This window comes from Perissodus microlepis, chromosome 9, assembly GCF_051167445.1.
Source record: "Perissodus microlepis isolate ML-2025 ecotype Zambia chromosome 9, ASM5116744v1, whole genome shotgun sequence".
Taxonomy (NCBI): Eukaryota; Metazoa; Chordata; class Actinopteri; order Cichliformes; family Cichlidae; genus Perissodus; species Perissodus microlepis.
Window position 1 is genome coordinate 16,207,112 of NC_140469.1, and position 19,046 is coordinate 16,226,157.

General features: G+C 40.8%; 1 protein-coding gene across 2 annotated transcripts in view; it reads right to left on the minus strand.

Moving 5' to 3' along the window:
* prex2 (phosphatidylinositol-3,4,5-trisphosphate-dependent Rac exchange factor 2) overlaps positions 1–19,046 on the minus strand; it is a 94,062-nt gene that overhangs the window by 30,868 nt on the left and 44,148 nt on the right. For both annotated transcript variants that reach the window (XM_084939238.1, XM_084939237.1), the window contains exons 20-31: positions 16,469–16,605; positions 14,984–15,101; positions 14,130–14,314; positions 12,145–12,306; positions 9,617–9,839; positions 8,655–8,862; positions 5,611–5,790; positions 5,256–5,350; positions 4,826–4,908; positions 2,964–3,054; positions 1,075–1,203; positions 92–133 (exon numbers count right to left, since the gene is read on the minus strand). In XM_084939238.1, coding sequence (XP_084795364.1) covers positions 92–133; positions 1,075–1,203; positions 2,964–3,054; positions 4,826–4,908; positions 5,256–5,350; positions 5,611–5,790; positions 8,655–8,862; positions 9,617–9,839; positions 12,145–12,306; positions 14,130–14,314; positions 14,984–15,101; positions 16,469–16,605 — 1,653 coding nt within the window. The remainder of the gene's footprint in view (positions 1–91; positions 134–1,074; positions 1,204–2,963; positions 3,055–4,825; positions 4,909–5,255; positions 5,351–5,610; positions 5,791–8,654; positions 8,863–9,616; positions 9,840–12,144; positions 12,307–14,129; positions 14,315–14,983; positions 15,102–16,468; positions 16,606–19,046) is intronic.

The window sequence follows — 19,046 nt, forward strand, 5'->3', positions numbered from 1 at the left end:
TTCACTCTTAAAAAAAAGGCCTAAAATTAATTTGCTATTGCAATCTGTATTTAAACAGAGTAAATCTTCAGTGTAAAAGAAAGGGACAAACCTGTATACTGTAGTAGGACCAAGAGCAGTCGAGTCTTCACCTCTGAATAAAACAAAAAAAGAAAAAAGAAAAGAAATTCAGTGAGGCAGTGGACAACCTTTTATCAAATCAAATAGACCCATTTCTCCTTAACTGAACTGACCTATACTTTAAATTTAAAGTCTTAAAGTCATAAATAGGACAACTCTGTGTAACTTCACTCCATCTGAGCATATAAAAAAAACATAACATCATAAAAACAACCAGAGGCAAAGATAACAACATAAATCCTCATTTGTTTATAGCCATCTCAGAGCTCCGGGTATACTAGCAGGAGGCTGCACTGCTTGAAAAGCCATCATGGGAAGAGGAGGGAAAAAAAGTAGCATACACAGGGCCTCTGCTTATTATTAATAAGGAGACTTTTCTCAAGCGTGACCGCCCGCTCACCTTTCCCAGGAGTGTTGTGTGGCTGGCCTTTGTTTGTATCTGGGAATTTAGTGCTAGTGTGTCCATGTACAGTATTACTGTATGTGTCTGTGTATTTAATCTGTCTGCCAACGAACACAAAAGCCACACACTCCCGTTGGGAATAAATATGGACGAAATGCCTCTCTGGATAAAAATCAATAAATAAAGGAATCTCACAGAGTGCAGCTCTTTAATTCTCTGCATGTGTTCAGCTCCACCTCTGTTCCTCCAATTTATGAATCCCAGGATGGTTTCAGGTTTAAAGGTTAAGGAAAGTGCTGCAGTTAGTGGGACTGCCTGTACCCACACAACTGTAACAGAGGTTATTACATTTCATAAATGCGACGAGGTTTACTGGATACTCTGTCAATTTAAAGCACATTTCTTCTCCAGCCAGACATGTTCTATCCATGATAAATATTTGATGTGACTGTGTGAGCAAGCTACAAGGCTTGAGCATTGAGAAAGCATAAAGTGTAAGGGGCTGGGTGTGCATGTTAACCATGTGAGGAGCTGCTCGGGTACACGCTGACCTTCAACATATTTAGTTATGGTTTGTGTGAGCGCCTGAACGCTGCTGGGAAGGTTCCAGGGATCCTGCTTGACGTGGAGACGCAACTTTTTGGTGCTGCTCACTCGGGGCTCCATCTCCTGCTGAAACTCTGACAGAAACACAAACATACACGGTAAATTAGCATGGGTCTACCATAGCTACATGAATGCATGTACTCTATATCAGTTGTGAGGCACACTTGGCATAAAGAGATTACCAGTCAATGAGAAAAACTGCATTAAAAAAAAAAAATATCGTGCCTAAATCAGCCTGCTTAACCTCATCTTTTTCTCTTTCCTTGTCAAGCCGCACCATCTCGCTCAATCTTTCTAGAGAAAATTATAGGTCACTGATGTCCAGAGGCAACACTTCTTTTTTATTAATCAATTTTAAACTCCTGTCATCAAATCTTTTTATCACCTCGCCCAGACAGTGCTGAAAAATGAGTATAAAAGCATGTCAATCTGATGTAACACCTGTTAAAAGAAACAAAAAACTACACAGAATGACTTATAATAAAGTTTACTTTGAAAAACAACAGATCTCTGAGAGAAAGGTGGCTGTTATCAGGGGCTTTGTGTGTCTTAGAGCAACAGACAGGGCGTGAGATGCAGGAATGCTCTACTTGTCAGATAATCCTATTTGCCCTGCTATCAACCACACACATTACTGGAGTTGTGATGGATCTGCTCTGATCAAGGCGTCCTGAGGGAATTTATGCGTACAAACCCGCACACAAACAGGCACGCACGCACACACACACACACACACAGACAAACCCACAAAGAGAAGCAGACCTATTTTCAGTTCAAGCATATTTGCACTGACTTGAGGACAGCTGTAGATGAGAGAGAAAGGCTGTGCGCCAAATGGGTCGGAGTGTTTGCAAGCTTTAGTAATCAACATGACAGAATCACTGGATAATTTTCTATTTTTTTCCCCTCTTACTGCACACTGCACTTCATAAAAGTCACTTTCAAAAAGCATAAAATAAACAAACTTTGTCATATGAGAGCTAAGCACAATACAAACCACCAGGATATAAAACAGATAGCATTTTTGCAAAGACAGAAAGAAAACAATTGCTGATGTCAACCACTTTTCTTATCTTAAAATGGACTGAGTCATCCGAATAGCGCTCCACAGAGGATAAAAGGGCAATGTAAGATAGTTTGAATTTGTGTGGGGAATGATAAAGGGTAAATTCTGTCCTTTTTCAGTAACATTTGCTACATTTTTGTTAGAGAGATAAAACACAACAATAGAAAACGTGGTTAAAAACCAAGGCTAGGAGGAGGTCAGGTAGCAAATAAACAGAGTAAAATTAAACGATCATATAGCATACAAGCTCAAGAGCTTTTATAGGGTCACATTTTCAATTGACTGGTAAGTAGCACTACAATAAACCGTAAAGTGAAGATGAGTACCCAACTAAGTGGTGCTATTTCAGCGCTATAAAGGGAAGGGCACCACAATGACTGAAAGTGAAAAGAAGTGGAAAAGTGCAGAGGCAGAGGGGAAATGGCTGGGAATCTGTTTTTTTTGTTTGTTTTTTTTAAACATTCTCAAATCCACCTACAACACTTTCCCCAAAGTCTGTGCATACACTCATTACACAACAGGAAGTTACTGCCCCTATGTGCAGGCGGCTGCAACATTTTTCAGTGCCTGTTCTGTTTTATGTCCACATTGGTGCCGTCGGTGCTCAAGAGTCTCTAGCATCATCTTTTTCTTTGTCCTTTCTCCCAAAACGATGCAAATATAACACAGAAGAAAACACAAAAGTAATTAGCTTTAATGAAAAGGTTAAACTTTTTCTATTAATGAGGATGCAGGTGACGACATCACCGGCACAAGGGGCTGTCTTACCTTGTAATCCTCTTCCAGGTGTGAAGCATTTGGTCTGCTCAAATGCCCGAGCCACTACTGCTCCTGTCAGCATGCTAGTGATTGAGTCCACCTGAAGACAGAACAAGGGTCAATCTGATGCACTTGATACAGTTTCCTCACACAGTATGGATTGAAAGTACTGCATGTGGATGTGGATGGAAGCAAAAAACTGCCCAGGCATACCCAACACCTGCTTTTCCTGCTCTTTCTGCAACACACATACACACGCTGACAGAGCCGCAGTGAACAAAGTTTGTGCTTTGTTTACACACTGCACAGCAGAGACAGCCAACCATGGCTTGTTTTTTTGTGCTTGTCCTCTGCCGATCGAAATGTCCTCATAAAACACGTAATAAGATTTGGTCGGTCTTTGCTCTAAAGGTTCCAGAAAGGTCAAGGATCATTAAGGCTCTTGCAATTTTTCCCTTCCTGAGCACAATTCAAAAATACACAACCCCTGCTTTTCATACCCAAAAGCCCCAATAAACATTTGACCTTTGGAAAAAACAATAAGTTACACATGAAACAAGAGCATCTCTTTGTGTTTGAAATTCATTCACTGTGCATTTTGGTCTCATATTTGTGTTAACACACAAGGAAATAACTATCACACAATACCATTAGGCAACACAATAACATGTTTCTTTCATTTTAACCAGGCAAAAAAAAGGGAGCAAGTGTTTGGACAATGACACCGATGTGATTGAAGTGCAATTGCTGTAACTGTTTTATAATTACAGCAATTTTTATACACAGTTCCTAACTAACAGGATTTTAAATATAAAGATTGTTTTTAATACTTGGATGAAAATCATTTGCAGTGACTGCCTGAAGCCTAGAATCACCAAATGCTGTATTTCCTCCCTTCAGAGGCTCTATCAGGTCTTTACTGCAGTCGCTTTGAGTTGCTGATTGTTTGTGGGGGTCTGCATTTGGTTTTGTTTTAGTGACTGAAAAGCAGGTTCTGTAGGGATGAGATCAAGAGACTGACTTGGTCACTGAAGAATATCTCCTATCTCTGCTTTGAGAAACTTTTGGGTTGATTTGCAGTAAGCTTTGGGCTATTGTCTATTTGTACTGTCCAGTCAGTTTTGCAGCATTTGGCTGAATCTCAGCAGCAGCAGTTGAAAAACACTAGTAGCCTCATTCCATCGGCATCTATGCGTGCCCATGCTGTAACATTGCCTCCACAGAAAATGTGGTGCTCAAGAGTGTAACCGCTGGTTTGCACTTTGTTGTGAACCTCATGAATATAAATTGATTGTAGACCTTCACAATGATATGTCTACCTCCTCAAGAGTGTTCTTCGCCTGGATGGATCTTTTAAAAGAAAATAAAAATTCGTAACCATCCACTTTAGTTGTCTTCTGTGGGCTTTCAGGGCTTTTGGTGTTGTTGGCTCAGATGGGTATTCTGTCTTTTTAGGAATGTACCATATTGTTCACTCTTAACATCTTTGCTTTGTCCTGTTGGTTTTTAGCATAGTGATGGCTTCTTTCACTTGCAATGACACCTGAACAGGGAATCAATTTATCTTCTGAATTCACAGAATGGAATAAGAAGGTGGCAGACCTCACCTGGCCATAAGCCTAATGTGAACTACTCTTAGCCACTTAAACACTAGTATCCTGGTTCCACTGAAGTGGCAGACTATGTATTATAAAAATGTCTGTCTCCACTTCAATCACACCTTGACTGCTAGATTTAAACTGTGCACTGTGGTGTTTAGAGGCTAAATAACAGAAAATGTGTCATTGTCCAATAACCAACATTAAGTCTGAGGAATATTCTGGGAAAATAAAATTGTGTAAAAAAAACTTATTAACTCATATTTCACCCACCTGGCTAAACAGGTGCTCTAGAAAGCTGTGAAGCTTCTTCTGCTTATCATGTGACAGCCACACACTCGAGGGCATCTCATCTCCTGCAGAGGGGGGATTACAACTGTACTGTAGTAAAACCAGTGCATAGGTTTACTGTATGTGGACAGAAAGTCCAGTGCATTCTAGTTAGTTCTGGTTCAAATACACAGTTTCACTTAATAACTGTTACCTGTTACAAGACAGCCTTTTACAATATTACTGTTGACAAAGGCTACGGTTTATGACACCGAGCTGAAACAGGGTTTTCCTCCCTACTGCTGCATGGTCACAGGTTACTTAATGTGATCAATCATGAGGATATTACACAGAAAATACAACTCATGCATGATTTATACCGATAAGCTTTATGTGGAGGATAACAGTGTCCCTATTGTTGCATTTTGTATACCTGAGTCCATGTCGTCACTGTGAACGTAGGAGCTGCAGTGACTGCTGCAGATGCTGGTGAAGGAGGCAATGGAGTTTCGATTGCTGTTACAGTCACTGATAAGAAATTTGAGAAAAAAAATTTAAGATGACGTATACTTTAGAGGTGCACATAATAACTGATATGGATAGGTTTGATATCATACACTTTAGGTATGGAAAACTAAGCCATGCATCTGCATTTATTGTATGAAAAGCTATGCATAAATATTGCTTTATATTACAACTTTGCTACTTGTTTTTCTAAAATCTTTTAAATGATAAAGACTCTCAGAAATTCGATCACCCTATGTGACCATGTTTGACTTTGGTTTTACCTGTATGAGTCTCTGTTGCTGATTGTGTCGTGCCCGGAGTCCTCCTGCTCATCCCCTGCCATATTAAAACAGACTTTCTTCCCATTCCTTTCACCCTTCTCTCCCTCACTCTCTCCCGTAATGTAGCTCTCAGGGGTTCTCACCTCTGAGGCTGGAGGATGGGTGATGGAGGATAGAAGGCTGATGGAGAGAGAAAGGAAGGAAAGGAGGGGGAAAAAGGAAGAAAGGCAGGAAGGGTTATTTAAAACTATGACGTTCATCCAAATCTAGAAACAAAGCAGCATGATAACAGCAGCTCCTTTGATCATACACATGATCTTACACATGTCCCAGCACTGAAACGTTTTCATTGGTGCATACAGTCTGCACTTTAGCCCACGCAAATGTAGTAAGCTTCCACAGCTGAGTGAGCAGGCCAAACTCAAACCCCAGTCTGTTTGTGTTTGACTTCCGCACAACAGCTTCAGATGTCAGGGATCGGCATCGTATTAATAGGTTCAAACATGTAGCAAGGTGCAGCTGTGTCAACACGCTGCAGCACGGCTGCAGAGATCAGCTCCGCTCTTGTTATTACCCTTGGCTTGCATTCTGTTAGACAGCTATCAGAGAAGCAGGAAGAGGCTACGTGGGATATTTTCACAGTTGCAGCAACACATGGTGGCATTTAAAGCCATATTCCAATAAATTCTAGGCTAGGGATTTTTTTTAGGGTTTTTTTTTTTTTTATCTCTCCCCACGCAAAACACTGGCACGCGATGTCTGTTTACATTTCAGACTTATTTTAATTTGTGTCTGCTTGCATTTTCCATCGTGTCACACCATTGGCCTCCAAGACCTTTCAGAGGCAGAGGGGAGGGGATTCATCAAAAATAAACAAACTGTCTCTCTGATGGAAGCCAAATGCATCCCAGTTTGATGCCTATTTTTATGATTTTCAACACCTCACCTCCTCCCCCTCCCTCCCCCAACCCCCTTTCTACCCATTCACAGGCTGACTAGGCCACAAAGATGCCCTCATTAAGGTCCACTCCAGGAGGCACCACAATGCCCCTTGTAAAACTGAGTGACATTCCATCGCCATGGAGAAGCCCTCCAGGCTCTGTGATTGGCTATTGGTTAATAAAGAAGTGAACGCAGTTTGGGGCGAGGGAGCAAAGCAGAATAACAATGACTGGATCAGAGAAGTGGCTTCAAAAGAGAGAGACAGAAAAAAAAAAAAGAGAAAAAAAGAATGAGAACAGGCCAAAGTACATCACTGCTTATTGCACCAAATCAGAAAGATCTCTTAATCTCCAACAGGAAGCTCTTTAACCCACTTTGACACATTAAACTATTAGACTTCCATCACATTTATTGCATCTGTAAGTGCGTCTGCATTACAAAAGCTCCACATCAGGCCGTTCCACAGTAAGACATTTGCATAATGATTCACTCCAAAATGAGATAAATAAGTCAGTGGATCCTATAGCTCTCCACCCACTGCTAGTCATGGTACTTTTTTATAATGTGCAAAGAATAAGGAAAAGATATGAAAACGGGTGGTATGGATTCAGGAAGGGAGGAGGCCCTGATATAACGCACGTCACCAGGAATGTCCTCACACAGCTGCGAAGCCTTCTCGGTGGCCCCGGAGACAAAGGTTCACAGGTCACAGCCTCAATGGATTCCTCGCTGGCCGGCCAAGAACTTATATAACGTGGAGTTGTTTGCTTTTCCCAAATTGCTTACGGATATTTCTAATCTGCCACAAATGTACCGTAGACTTCCTCTGATGTTGGGAACGGAAGAGGACTGTGTGTAACATAATGCACAAAATAGTCACCCGAGTTCATTATTACATCCTTCATGTAGTGCTGTCAGAGCTGACCACACCCAGTACAGAAAAGGAAGAGTCACAGTGAGCAAAGAATGTCAGTCTCCAGTATCCATGCTGATGGGTGCAAATACATCAAGAGATAGGAAATGAGATAAAGAAAAAGACACAGACAAGCGTAGACAAGGGAGGAAAAGGTGCCTGTAGTATTTGTAGCAGTTAAAGTAGTAGTAATAATGACCCTTGGCCAATTTGTGAACAGGTTAACAAAAACTAATCTGCTAAAGTTCTCAAAGCACCCACAAAAGGTCAAAGAGATTCAGTCACACTGCTGATGCTTGCAGTGCATCCTATTAGTATCACTCGTGCCCAACCTTACAGCTCAGCCTTAACAAGCTCCTTAAGTGCTCGTGTGTATCCGCATGTTTGAACAGATAGCTGATGCTAAAGGTCACTTTTGCTTTGGTGGGTACATCTTGGACCATTTCAGTGTGCATGGATGCGACTACGTTAATTGCCATCGACAGGAGCATAATGAAATTTGTCCAGACTCACTCATTACGAGCCCTGCCGTGGACTCCGCTCATTATTACCGCAGTTAGGTGACAGCTCCGCTTGCAATGTTTAATGTCATTCTCCGAATGTTGCTGCCTTAGCTGAGAAGACTCCTAATGACTAAATCACCCAGATGGCTCTTCTTCATAACACACATTATAACCAGTTAGCTTTCCACCAGTAGATATTACAGACTGCTGCAGCAGCAATCTGTAGACAAAAGTTTCTCTTTAAAGGCAGGTCACTGAGGAAAACGAAATCGAGCATCACACCCTCCTACGTGAGACAGTACTTCCTGGTTCACGGGTGGTGTGGCTAAGTTTGACAGGAGGAGTGTTTCCCATTTCCTTTCCATTGCCTCATTGACTCCAAATAATGAGTCCCGTAACAGAAAGAAGCATGCCAAAATCCTGATTGGCCACACATTACTTTTCCAGCACAAATTGTGTTTTATAGAGAAAAAAAAATCCAAATCGACACATTTCCGCCCAAATCTTTGTCACATGCATTGCGTTCATAGGTGCTGTATGTTTATTAAAATGCCCAGCTGTTGCACATTTATTATACGTGTTACTTTGGCTACAGCATGCTATATGACACAATCTGGTTTCAAAGGTCTGTGATCATTAATGAAACATATTTCATTGAGAGTAGGTATGCACACAAAGCTACTCACTTATGAATGTGGGCGCCGTGTGTCTCCATCTCCCTGACAGCAGCAGTGAGTTTATAGAGAAGTTTCTGATATGCATCCAGGGTGAGCAGGTCTTCTTCTCTGAGCAGGAAACGAAGGCCGTGGCCCTCGGTCCGCCCCAGGCTATGACCCGATGGTGCTGCCATAGTTGTAATGGTGTGCTGCACATTTACCATGGGGTTCAGCTTACCTGAACATAGAAGCATGAAGAAAAAAAACAGTAGAATACAAAAAAAAAAAAAAAAAAAAAAAAAAAGCTGGACATTGTGTGTGGTATACCACAGGGTTGAGTGGTAGGGCCAAAATGATCAATGATATATGCAAAATGACGTTTTTAAAAATGTTTTCTATTTTCTGATGAAACAAATACCTTGAGCACTACTAACCTTATAATGTAAGGTTAGTAATAACCATTATGAATATTTTGGGGGGTGGGGCTTACCATTTAAGAGGTGCACTAAATCAAAAGAAGCAGTTTTCTGAAGGGAAGAAGACATTTCTCTATATTTGGTGTAAAATTGTGGAATAGTTTAAATGCGGAATTACGACAATGTCCAAGCATAACTTTGTTTAAGAAGAAATATATATATATATATATATATATATATATATATATATATGAATATATATAAATTATAGTTGGTGAAGTTTATATTGTTGTGTGTGTGTGTGTATTTAGCTATACATTTGATTATATATTGATTATACTATTTGATTATATATTGACTGATTTGTAATGATTAAATAATGTTAAGTGGTGTAGGATCACATAAGTGTAAACTGCAATCTTCTCCTTTTTGAGCTATTATTGAGCAACTTGATGGCTTTATGTACAATGCATTTAGTTATGTATTGTATTTCTATTTACATGTAACTAGAAATACAGACATGTCAATCAATATGTAAAATTCCTCCACTGTCCTGGTGGGTTTTGTTATGCTCACCCTGCTCAGCACTGCTGCGGCCTCCTTTCTCCAGCGTATTCTTCCTGTTGTCCAGCTGCACACCAAACGCACTTCCCAAAGAGGTTGTGGTCTTTGGATAGGACACCTCCATCACATTAATGTGACAGTTTGTGGGGCAGAAGTCACTACTATGGAGAGGAGACACCTTGGCCTTTGCCTGCTTAAAGGTGGGCCATGCCCTGTTCTTGAGTACCCGGGAAAACTGGAACAAGAGCAATAAATTATAATAGTTTCAACGATTTTCTTTCAGGATTTTACACAATCACAGCAATTACAGCAGTGAAAGCCACCTTTTGATACACTGGTAGGTGGTGGGCTACAAAAGGAAGAGTATTTGAATTATGCAGCTCATGTGAAACACAACGGTGTATTTATCTAGCTAAATGTGCTGTTTTGTTTTTACATTCTATGCGCGACATCTGGTCCTAGAAGAAAAGAATAAACACCAATTTCTGTATGTTCTCAACATTCAAACTCAAATATTTAAACTGAATGAAAGATCCAAGACAGACTCATAAGATTATCATTACTTACATATGTGAAGAATTCCAGACCTCAACATCACCATTTATCATTTAAATTGATATGAACGGAGTTAAAACTGTGCATAGCAGCTTGTATCATCATGTTGTAATTACGACTGGAAGTTCAGCTTTAACGACATCCAGAGCAGTGGTTTTATTTTCAGCGCAGTAATATCAAACACATTTTAAATAAAAATAATGTGCCAGCCTAGAGATCACCGAGTCATAAAATCTTGCTTTTTTGTGACACGACAGCCCACACATTCCTTCCCGACTAACCGTGCATGATATCATCTGTAAGAAGGTGTTAGCGGCAAAAGAATGTAAACAGAAAATGGCAAAACGAAAGCCTCGTGTCAGGATGGCTGCCTTGTGTTAATCCATTTCAGTTACACCTAGCTACACCGGTGACATCATTCCTCTTTCGCGTCGCCATGTTTACAGCTGTGCGCAGTAGAAAGCAAACTGAACAGCTGGTGGAGTGCTCGGCGTTCATAACGGTCAAGCTCACAGAGGTCGGAATTATTGTAAAAGACCAAAAAAATTAACTCAAACATGCCGGTCTTTCTGTGGGGATGTTGCGATGGTGTCCCATATGCCGTGCTGGTACAAGACAAAAGTTAACACTGACTGCAACGCCAATATTCATTTTAATTCTACCCCAAACTGACCCTGTTGTGCAAGGAAACCTCTTTTAAGAGTTGCACTTTATTTGTAAAAACACAACACGCAGTGACGTTGTCACCAATACAGCTGATACAGAATATCATGAAGGTATTTTTTTTCTTTGCACTTTGCGTGAACCCACCCTCACCGGGCCTGAATCCTGTCTTGGATATACAACAGATGCTTTAAGCCATCAGATCAGGTGTTAGCATCTTAGGCAGATAACACAAGCCTAACGTACACCTGAAAAAAATCCCTTTAAGCAAACATTTCTCATCTTTTATTTCTTAAAGCTGGAGTGTGAAGCTGTTGTTTCAACTGAACAGATGATTCACATGGACAATGAAGTGACCTTCAGTGACCGAAGAGTCATTTAACACATCCACACGATCTCCGAATAAGTCAGGAAAATTTATTCCAAGCTCATGTCTCCTTCTAATCATTTTCTGTTCCGCCTTCCTGTCCCACACAGATTTCATTTTTCTCTCTACATACATTTTTGCTCTTTTTCTCTAGGGGTCTGAGAAGGAATGCTCTGCTGCATGAGGGGATCTTACACAACAAAAAAATACTGGCTGTGGCTATGCAGAGATATTTATAAGTGACTGGTAATGAATCCAAGGCACAATCGCATGTTGAGTCAGATCCTCTCTCCCTCTCACGCACACTTGCATGCGTTGTTTTGCCTATAGACACATGCTTGCAGATGTGAATGAAAAGTGCTGAAAATGCTTTGGCTCTGTCATTTACCAGCTGTAATTGAAAGCAAAGCGCTATATTGTGGACACAATCACAAAGTCAGCAATAAGTGTGGAAGTCAGCAAGACACTTTGGCTTAATAAGTCTTGAAGGTCAACGACCACTCATTACATGTGCCGCTAAGAAGCATTCGGATAGTTGAGCTCTTGGTTGAACTTGTTTGTACTACGGTCCAGTCCAGTTACTGACTGATGCACCTTGATACTTTAATGGTCAGCACAGTGAGAAAAATATGCATGTGTACCTTGTCTGTACCTTTTCAGTGTGCTTAAAGTCCTTAACACTAAAGTTTCTTTTCATTTCCAGTAAGTATGTAGTGAAAATCCCTCTACAAGTCCTGTTACACTATTTCTATGTTTTATAGCTTTCAGAAAGGATTCCCAGTCTTTCTTTCAGGAGCAAAACTATGTTGTGGATCTATGCAAGCGTGTATCTCCACACCAGCTGCATCCTGTTTCTATTGTTGTAGGTCTTTAGAGAATTGTCCATACTCACACTTCCAAGCTGTACAGTTTAGCATGGCAACAAGAGACTGCTCAAGGCCCTCCAAACAGTTACCTTTCTGTAGTTAGTGATGCGTCGATTAATGTGCTCTGCCCTCTCACTATGCATGGCACTGAGGCGCACCCGCAGCTCCTCTGGGATCAGATCACAGCTGGAAATCAACCTTCCACACATCTGCACCAGCGCATCATCATTACGCGCCAGTACCTCCAGGATCTGATTTCAGAAAGAGTAAACAAAGTCAGGGTTGATTAAACGATATGCAAATGTTTCTTTTTTTTTAAAAAATCCCTTTTGGAGGAACTAATGGGATGTAAATGAATGACCAAGCTCCTTATTCAGTCGAAAACAAGATCAAAATTGGACAGAGGGCAGATTTTTCTGCAGCATTTCATCAGGAGTTTAATTCCAATATCAATATTATTGTGATGCATATACTGTTCATATGAAGACTGCAAATCAGAGATTAGATATGAAGACAATAAGACACACAAAACTCTGAGCCTTCTTAATGAGATGCCCAGTGGAGGAGGGTGGAAAGCGAGGGAGGAAATGTAACAGCAGGAAGAGACTGAAGCACAAGACAACCCATGCACCCCGACAGCGTAACCAACATTAAAATTCAACATCACACAGATCTCAGAGGACGGTGTGGAATGCGGGAGCAGATGTTTATAATAACACTAAAATTTTACTTGGGAGAAAAGAGATATTGCATATAGTGAGAGAAGTTATGGCAAGTGTTGTTTTGTGCATGTCATCGGCAGTGTTTAGAAGAGAGCTTTAACAGACTTTAGAGGACAAGAACAGTAAATCTAGATCAACTTAAAAACATGTACCCAAATGTGATCTTGTCTAATTTACCATAAACAAGACAGATGTTGTTCATCATGAAATTTGGCAGAAATACGCTTCAAACTGTGTTTCATTTCCCACATCAGCAAGTCTGAGTGAGTCTTCCATCCTCTGTGTATCTTAAATCAATAATGATCATTCTGTGAACATCACTGCTGGGATGTAAAAAGCATGCACTTAGCCCAGCTGAGAACTAACACGACTAAAATAAAGCTGTCTCTTTTCACTAGCTTCAAGCTCCACTCCAATCTGCACAGCAGGAAAGCTGTTGGATTTAGTGACAACAAAAACGTTACACTGGAATTTATGGTGGAATTTGTGTATCTTGTCAAATTTGAGGAGAAAAGTGTCGTGTGTTAGTAGTCTACTGCTCAAGAGCCGGCTAAAACACAGACAAGATGTAAAGTCTGTTCACATCTTGTCTGCTGCTATCCCTTACCAAGCAAGGAGCTGCTCTTTGGTAATAAGCACCACTATCCATCATATAAAAGGTAATAAAATGTCTCCCTCTCTTTCACTGTCGTCCCTCTTTTTGTCCACAACCATCCAGGATGAAAGTCACAGCTTAACGCAACATCTTTGCTTGATAAATTATGCTCAGGGGGATTTTTTCTAGCTGAATAGGACATTCTGCTAGATGTGGATTTGCTAACACAGAACTTCAACTACTGGGTTCCCTGTCAGGTGGAGAATACACACCTCATGGGGGCTTTTCTGCATTTTTGCAGAGCCCTAAACACCAAACTTTGCCTCCTGCCTTAGTAATAGTGAATCACATGAGGCCTGCAATTAATGAATCCATAGTGTAGTGGTTAACACATTCACCTAACGAGCAAAAGATCTTCAGTTCAGTCTCCAGAGGGGAGAAAAATCTTTCTAGGGTTGCATCAGGAAATGGATTTAAGTAAGGCTAAATCAGACATGCAGGGCTATGTGCTGTGACAACTCCTTGTAAATAAGGAAGCACCTGAAAGTAGCTTTATGAGTCATATTCAGTTAAACAAATACAATACATGAGAGAAAATGCTAATAAATGTAACGCTGGAAAATTTGATATTGGACAAATATCTACTATAAAAGCTACCAACTAGCCTACCAATTATTTTTGCATTAAGATGAATAAGTAAAACACACACCCCTAATGAGAAAGGAAATGTAATGTATTCATGTAATTGCATTTTTACCTTAGCAGTGAGGCTGAAGAATCCCTTGGGTTCAACCATCTTCTCCAGTACATGGCACTTGGTGCCAGCTGTGCTGTCATACTCGTACACCACTCCGTACCTCAGGTGGACATTGTCTACTGTCAGACTTACATGGTCTGTTTTTCCATCAATGATAGCTATAGTGTTGATTTTGTCCATTACCTCTGAGGTTGGAGACACAAAAACATAAGACATAAAAAAAACACATAGTATAAAATATTTATGTTAACTGGCGAAGCAACAAGGCAGTATTTATGCCTGAAACTATTATAATGACATGTAATAATGTTCTACAATGCACTGATGCAGTTTTTTCCAGTGTTTTCATCACCACTCTTAGAACTGTGGGAGGCCTCTGTTCACCAAATCTGCAGATAGTTTCAGAGAAAGACCTTCTGCTCGTGGCTTTCTTCCATTTCCCTCCAAAAAACAAAAAACAAACAAACCCCGGAGCAATTCCAAGAGCAAGTTAACCAGCCCTACAGTGAAGCAGTGACCTAATGTAGTTATAAATCCTGACAGAGCTGTTTGCTATGAAGGGAATAGCTTTCCTGTTTTACTCTCTCATTGGGATGCATAAATTGCAGGGGGAAATTAACACTTGATGAGCCAGAGGGGGCAGCTGTTTTCACACTAACACATTCCAGATGAGCATGTTTGGAGCTATGTTTTACTTGTTAACTGAAGGAGGTAATGGGATTGTGTTCCTGTGAACAACCCTGCATTACATCCACAGACACTTTGGGAAAAGGAAAAAAAAAAAGAAGCACTTTGCCAAAATGACATATTCCCATGTAGCTTGTGAATGAGCATGTGTGTGCGTGTGTCGTCACCTTCGACTTTACACTCAAAGCCATCTCCATTCTTCTCAGGGATGGGTTTCTGGTTAGTTTTCTGGTTGTCCTCCTGGGCGTTCTCACTGCTGTTGTAGACCCACTTGATAGTATCTTGCTAAATAAATTTAAGAAAAAAAAAATTAAAGATGGATTTCATTTGAACTTTTAATAACATTATTTTTGTATCATATTAGTGAAGAAGATGCTAAAATGAAATTTTCCCCCCAATTTACACTTTAAATTGACTAACTGTAGTCTGTGTCTTTTAATTTACAATTAATTTAACTGGAGAAATTATAGGCCCATATGTACACAACTGTCCACATGAATCAATCTACTGCAGCATCACTCTTATCCCTCCAACCCTGGCGTTTAACAGGTGGCATTTCTATTACTCTGTTGATTGTGTGCATGTGTACACAAGCTGAGGCTGGAGGTTTGTTGCAGCCCGTTTAGCTGATTCTGCCTAGATATGGTGTGCAGTGTCACAGTTGGGTTGGCAGAGCATACAGTGAAAAGTCTTCACAAACATATGGAAACATGGCTCTCGGTGAGACCGCAAAAGCAAACCCATGCCAAACTCATCAACCCACTCTAGCATGCCCTGTGTGTATTTGAGTGTGTGTGTCCTTTCTCTACACCCAAGCCCACAGAGGGTTTTCTGCCAAGGCTACATGCTGCGCCGTCCCATTGGTCTGTGGTTTTCTAGTGTACAACCGCACACGCAGGCACGCATATACAAACACACACAAAGACGCAAAGAGTGAGAAGGAGAGGGTGGTTCCTCCGGGTCCACACTTGATGGAAACCAGATCTCAAGGAGTTTTGGAACACTCTAGTGCACCATTAAGCCTGAGGTCCACACGAGGCTCAATTATAATGACACACTACACTAACTCACACCATACACACACCCTGGGGTTTCTATTTTTCACCGTTTCCCACCTTCAACAGGTGGACCGAGCTCTCCTCCTACACTTGTCTGCTGTCTAGCCTACCCCGCACTATCCCCCTCTTTCCTTCCATCTTCAATCAGTCTTACTCCAAGGCTCTCACCCACTCTGACCCCCAGCCAGCCTCGGGATCCTTTCCCACCTCTATCTGCAGCCTGCCAGTCTCCCACAACAAGCCCACCACTGTGAGCCAGGGGTCAGTGCTAAAGAAGCCAAAACTACTATTATTTTTGCGTAATGACCCAAATGAAGGAAAGGCAGAGAGAACCAGGGTAAATAGTTTCCCTTATTTTCTGCTCTTTTGCACTTCTACTAACAAATTTGCAGAAATGAATTCCATTTTTCCAGCAAGACAATCATTTATTCATTTTTTTCTCTGCTCCACAGTGACACATAATAAAAATTAAAAACTTTTTCATTACCGCTGGATGACATCCCACCCCCACCCCCCTTGACAAATCCTTGTGTCTGGTTAGATTTACTCTGCAGTTTATCCCTTTTTGCTTTTCCTTTCTTCCTCCCGTCTCACCTGCGTGGGTCGCCGATACTTCCTGCACGCTGTGACATGAGCGATGACGCTGGCATGGCTCTCCTTGCTCACATTGATACCATTCACCTTTATAATGCACTGGCCTGGGTGGAGACCGGCAGTTGCTGCCACTGTGCCTGGCGTGAGACAGACAGAGATGCAAGGGGAAGGAGGGGTGACAAGAGTAAGAGCTACCGCACGTTATCTTGCAGGTGCATGCTGAAACCGGATGAAAAAAACATGAGCACATCCTAAAAAAATAATAATTGTCTCTTTTTCCACATCCTGTATGCAAAATTAGATTGAACAACATTCTTTTTTTTTTGCTTTGTATTTACAAGGCTGTTTCCTGTTTTTGGCAGCTCAGGAGGAGTGTGAGAGGGAGAGTGTGGTGCAGGGAGGAGGGAAGTTGTTTATCTGGGGTAGACGAAGGCCTCTGAGGGATGTGATTCAGACCATAGGAGAACTTCAAGGTTTACAGCTATCAGAAGGAAGTGTATGGCAGACTAAATATTCGTCCCATTTGTTTTCTCAGCTCCTTAAAAATACATCATGAAAACCTCACGCTGCAATGTAAGGAATCTGTAATCACTTGGCCGAAGATTGCAGGGACGGACATATCCAGTGTACTTTCCTTTCCGCTTCCACTGAACTTATAATATATCAACAATAGACAAGGATATTCTAGTTATTAGTAGAGTAGAAGAGTCTACAAATTACATTAAAAACACACTTAGCAAAGTCCAGTATGAATGAGTATTGTTCAAAACATTTTTATATTTTCTTCATGCTTTCTACAAGGGCTTCAACATCTTCTAAGTGGCCTTTTTGCCCAATCCCCCCACAGGCCTTGGGATTCTCTAAAAGGATAAGCATGTATTGCTAATGAACGATAAAATATAATGATCAATAACTCTCTAAGCACCCAGTCTCAGGTGAGTTGCTCCTTTAGAAAGTCTGTGAAGGTTCTCAGTCATCCAGGTCATCGTAGTCAAAGGAGCTTACAAAGAAAAGCGTCTGGACTTCTTTAAGTTGCTTGAAGACGTTTCACCTCTCATCCGAGAAGCTTCTTCAGTTCATGAACTGAAGAACTTCTTTAAGTTGCTCTTCAAGCAAAGACGCTTTTCTTTGCAAGCTCCTTTGACTCCTTTAGAAAGGTCACCCCAACAGTATTAACATACTAGTGTTTAGCAGGTTTATTGCTTGCTATGTTAATTGCGTTTACAACAGCATACTTTAGTACTATTACACTATTTAGAGTGCATAAGTGTGTTTACACTGATAAGCACAACTAAATGAAGGGCAGCTCAAGTACCCAGATGGTGTACTCATAATGGTCAAAAGTTGAAACTTCAGTTGAATCCTCAGTAGTTAGCATTTTGGCTATAGCACCAAACAATTTTTAGACAACTCAAGAAGGATTCAGCTAGTTAACTAGCTGAAAGATGGCTTTCTGGCCACGTGGAGTTGTGGTATGGCTCTCCATAAGGCTAGTGCCTTCTACTTACACTACATTCAAGACCTTTCTACGTGTTTAAGACATTTTAGGGTGAACAATGTCTATATCATAAGGAAAAAACAACCAACACAATAACACACATCCATCCAGACTTCTGATTTTCTGCAACTGTGGTCAAAAATTACGTGAAGTCGTCATGGACATGAATATAATGATAATTCTGGCATTTTATTGATTTCTTTAAACTGTTCTTTTTCCACTGTGGAATAATTGTACAGCATAAATCTTTACTGACTTTAAAAATACAAGACGTCTGAATTTATTTTGGATTTTCTCTAATCCCCACGGGGTCAAAATTATACATACGGGCTCAAATACTCACATGAACCCTCACCAACTATGATGAAAAGGGACAATCAACAAGCTTCTTGTCATCTGTTCTCATGGTGACATATCTCTGGCCTGATATTTGACCACTCTTAACAGAATCGGTAGACTTAATTTACATTAGTTGCCTTCCTGACATGGAGCAAGCTTCCCGCATACTTTACAGTTTGGGACTTGGGGAAGATCATTCCTGACGCATAATGTTAGCATGCTTTATCTGTTCTAAAACCAGTTTTGATATGTGTTTGGGATCATCGCCCTGGAACACTCACCTCTGTCCAGCTTTCAACCGTCTAGCTATCTGATTTGAGGTGAAGCTGAAGAATTTAGATGCAATCCTCCTACCATCCACTTTTTGCAACATACCAGTACCACAGAGTAAAACAGCTCCACAGCATGGCGCTACCACCACCATACTTGACAGCTGACATTATGTTCTTAGGTTTGAAAGCCTAACCTTTAACCCTTTAAACAAATTAGATTAGAGAAAATCCAAAATAAATTCAAACTTGTAAAACAAAAATTGATTGCACATCACAGCAGTGATGTATACTGCAGACATAAAAGTTTAAAGAAATCATCAAACCCCCAAACAAACCATGGCATTCGTGCCTATGATGAGTGTATGTAAACTTCTGACCACAGCTGTAAAAATATAGATGCCTGGTTCGCATAAACACTTATTTTACAAAAATGTGCAACACCTGTGTCAAGCAACAGTGCCAATACGCT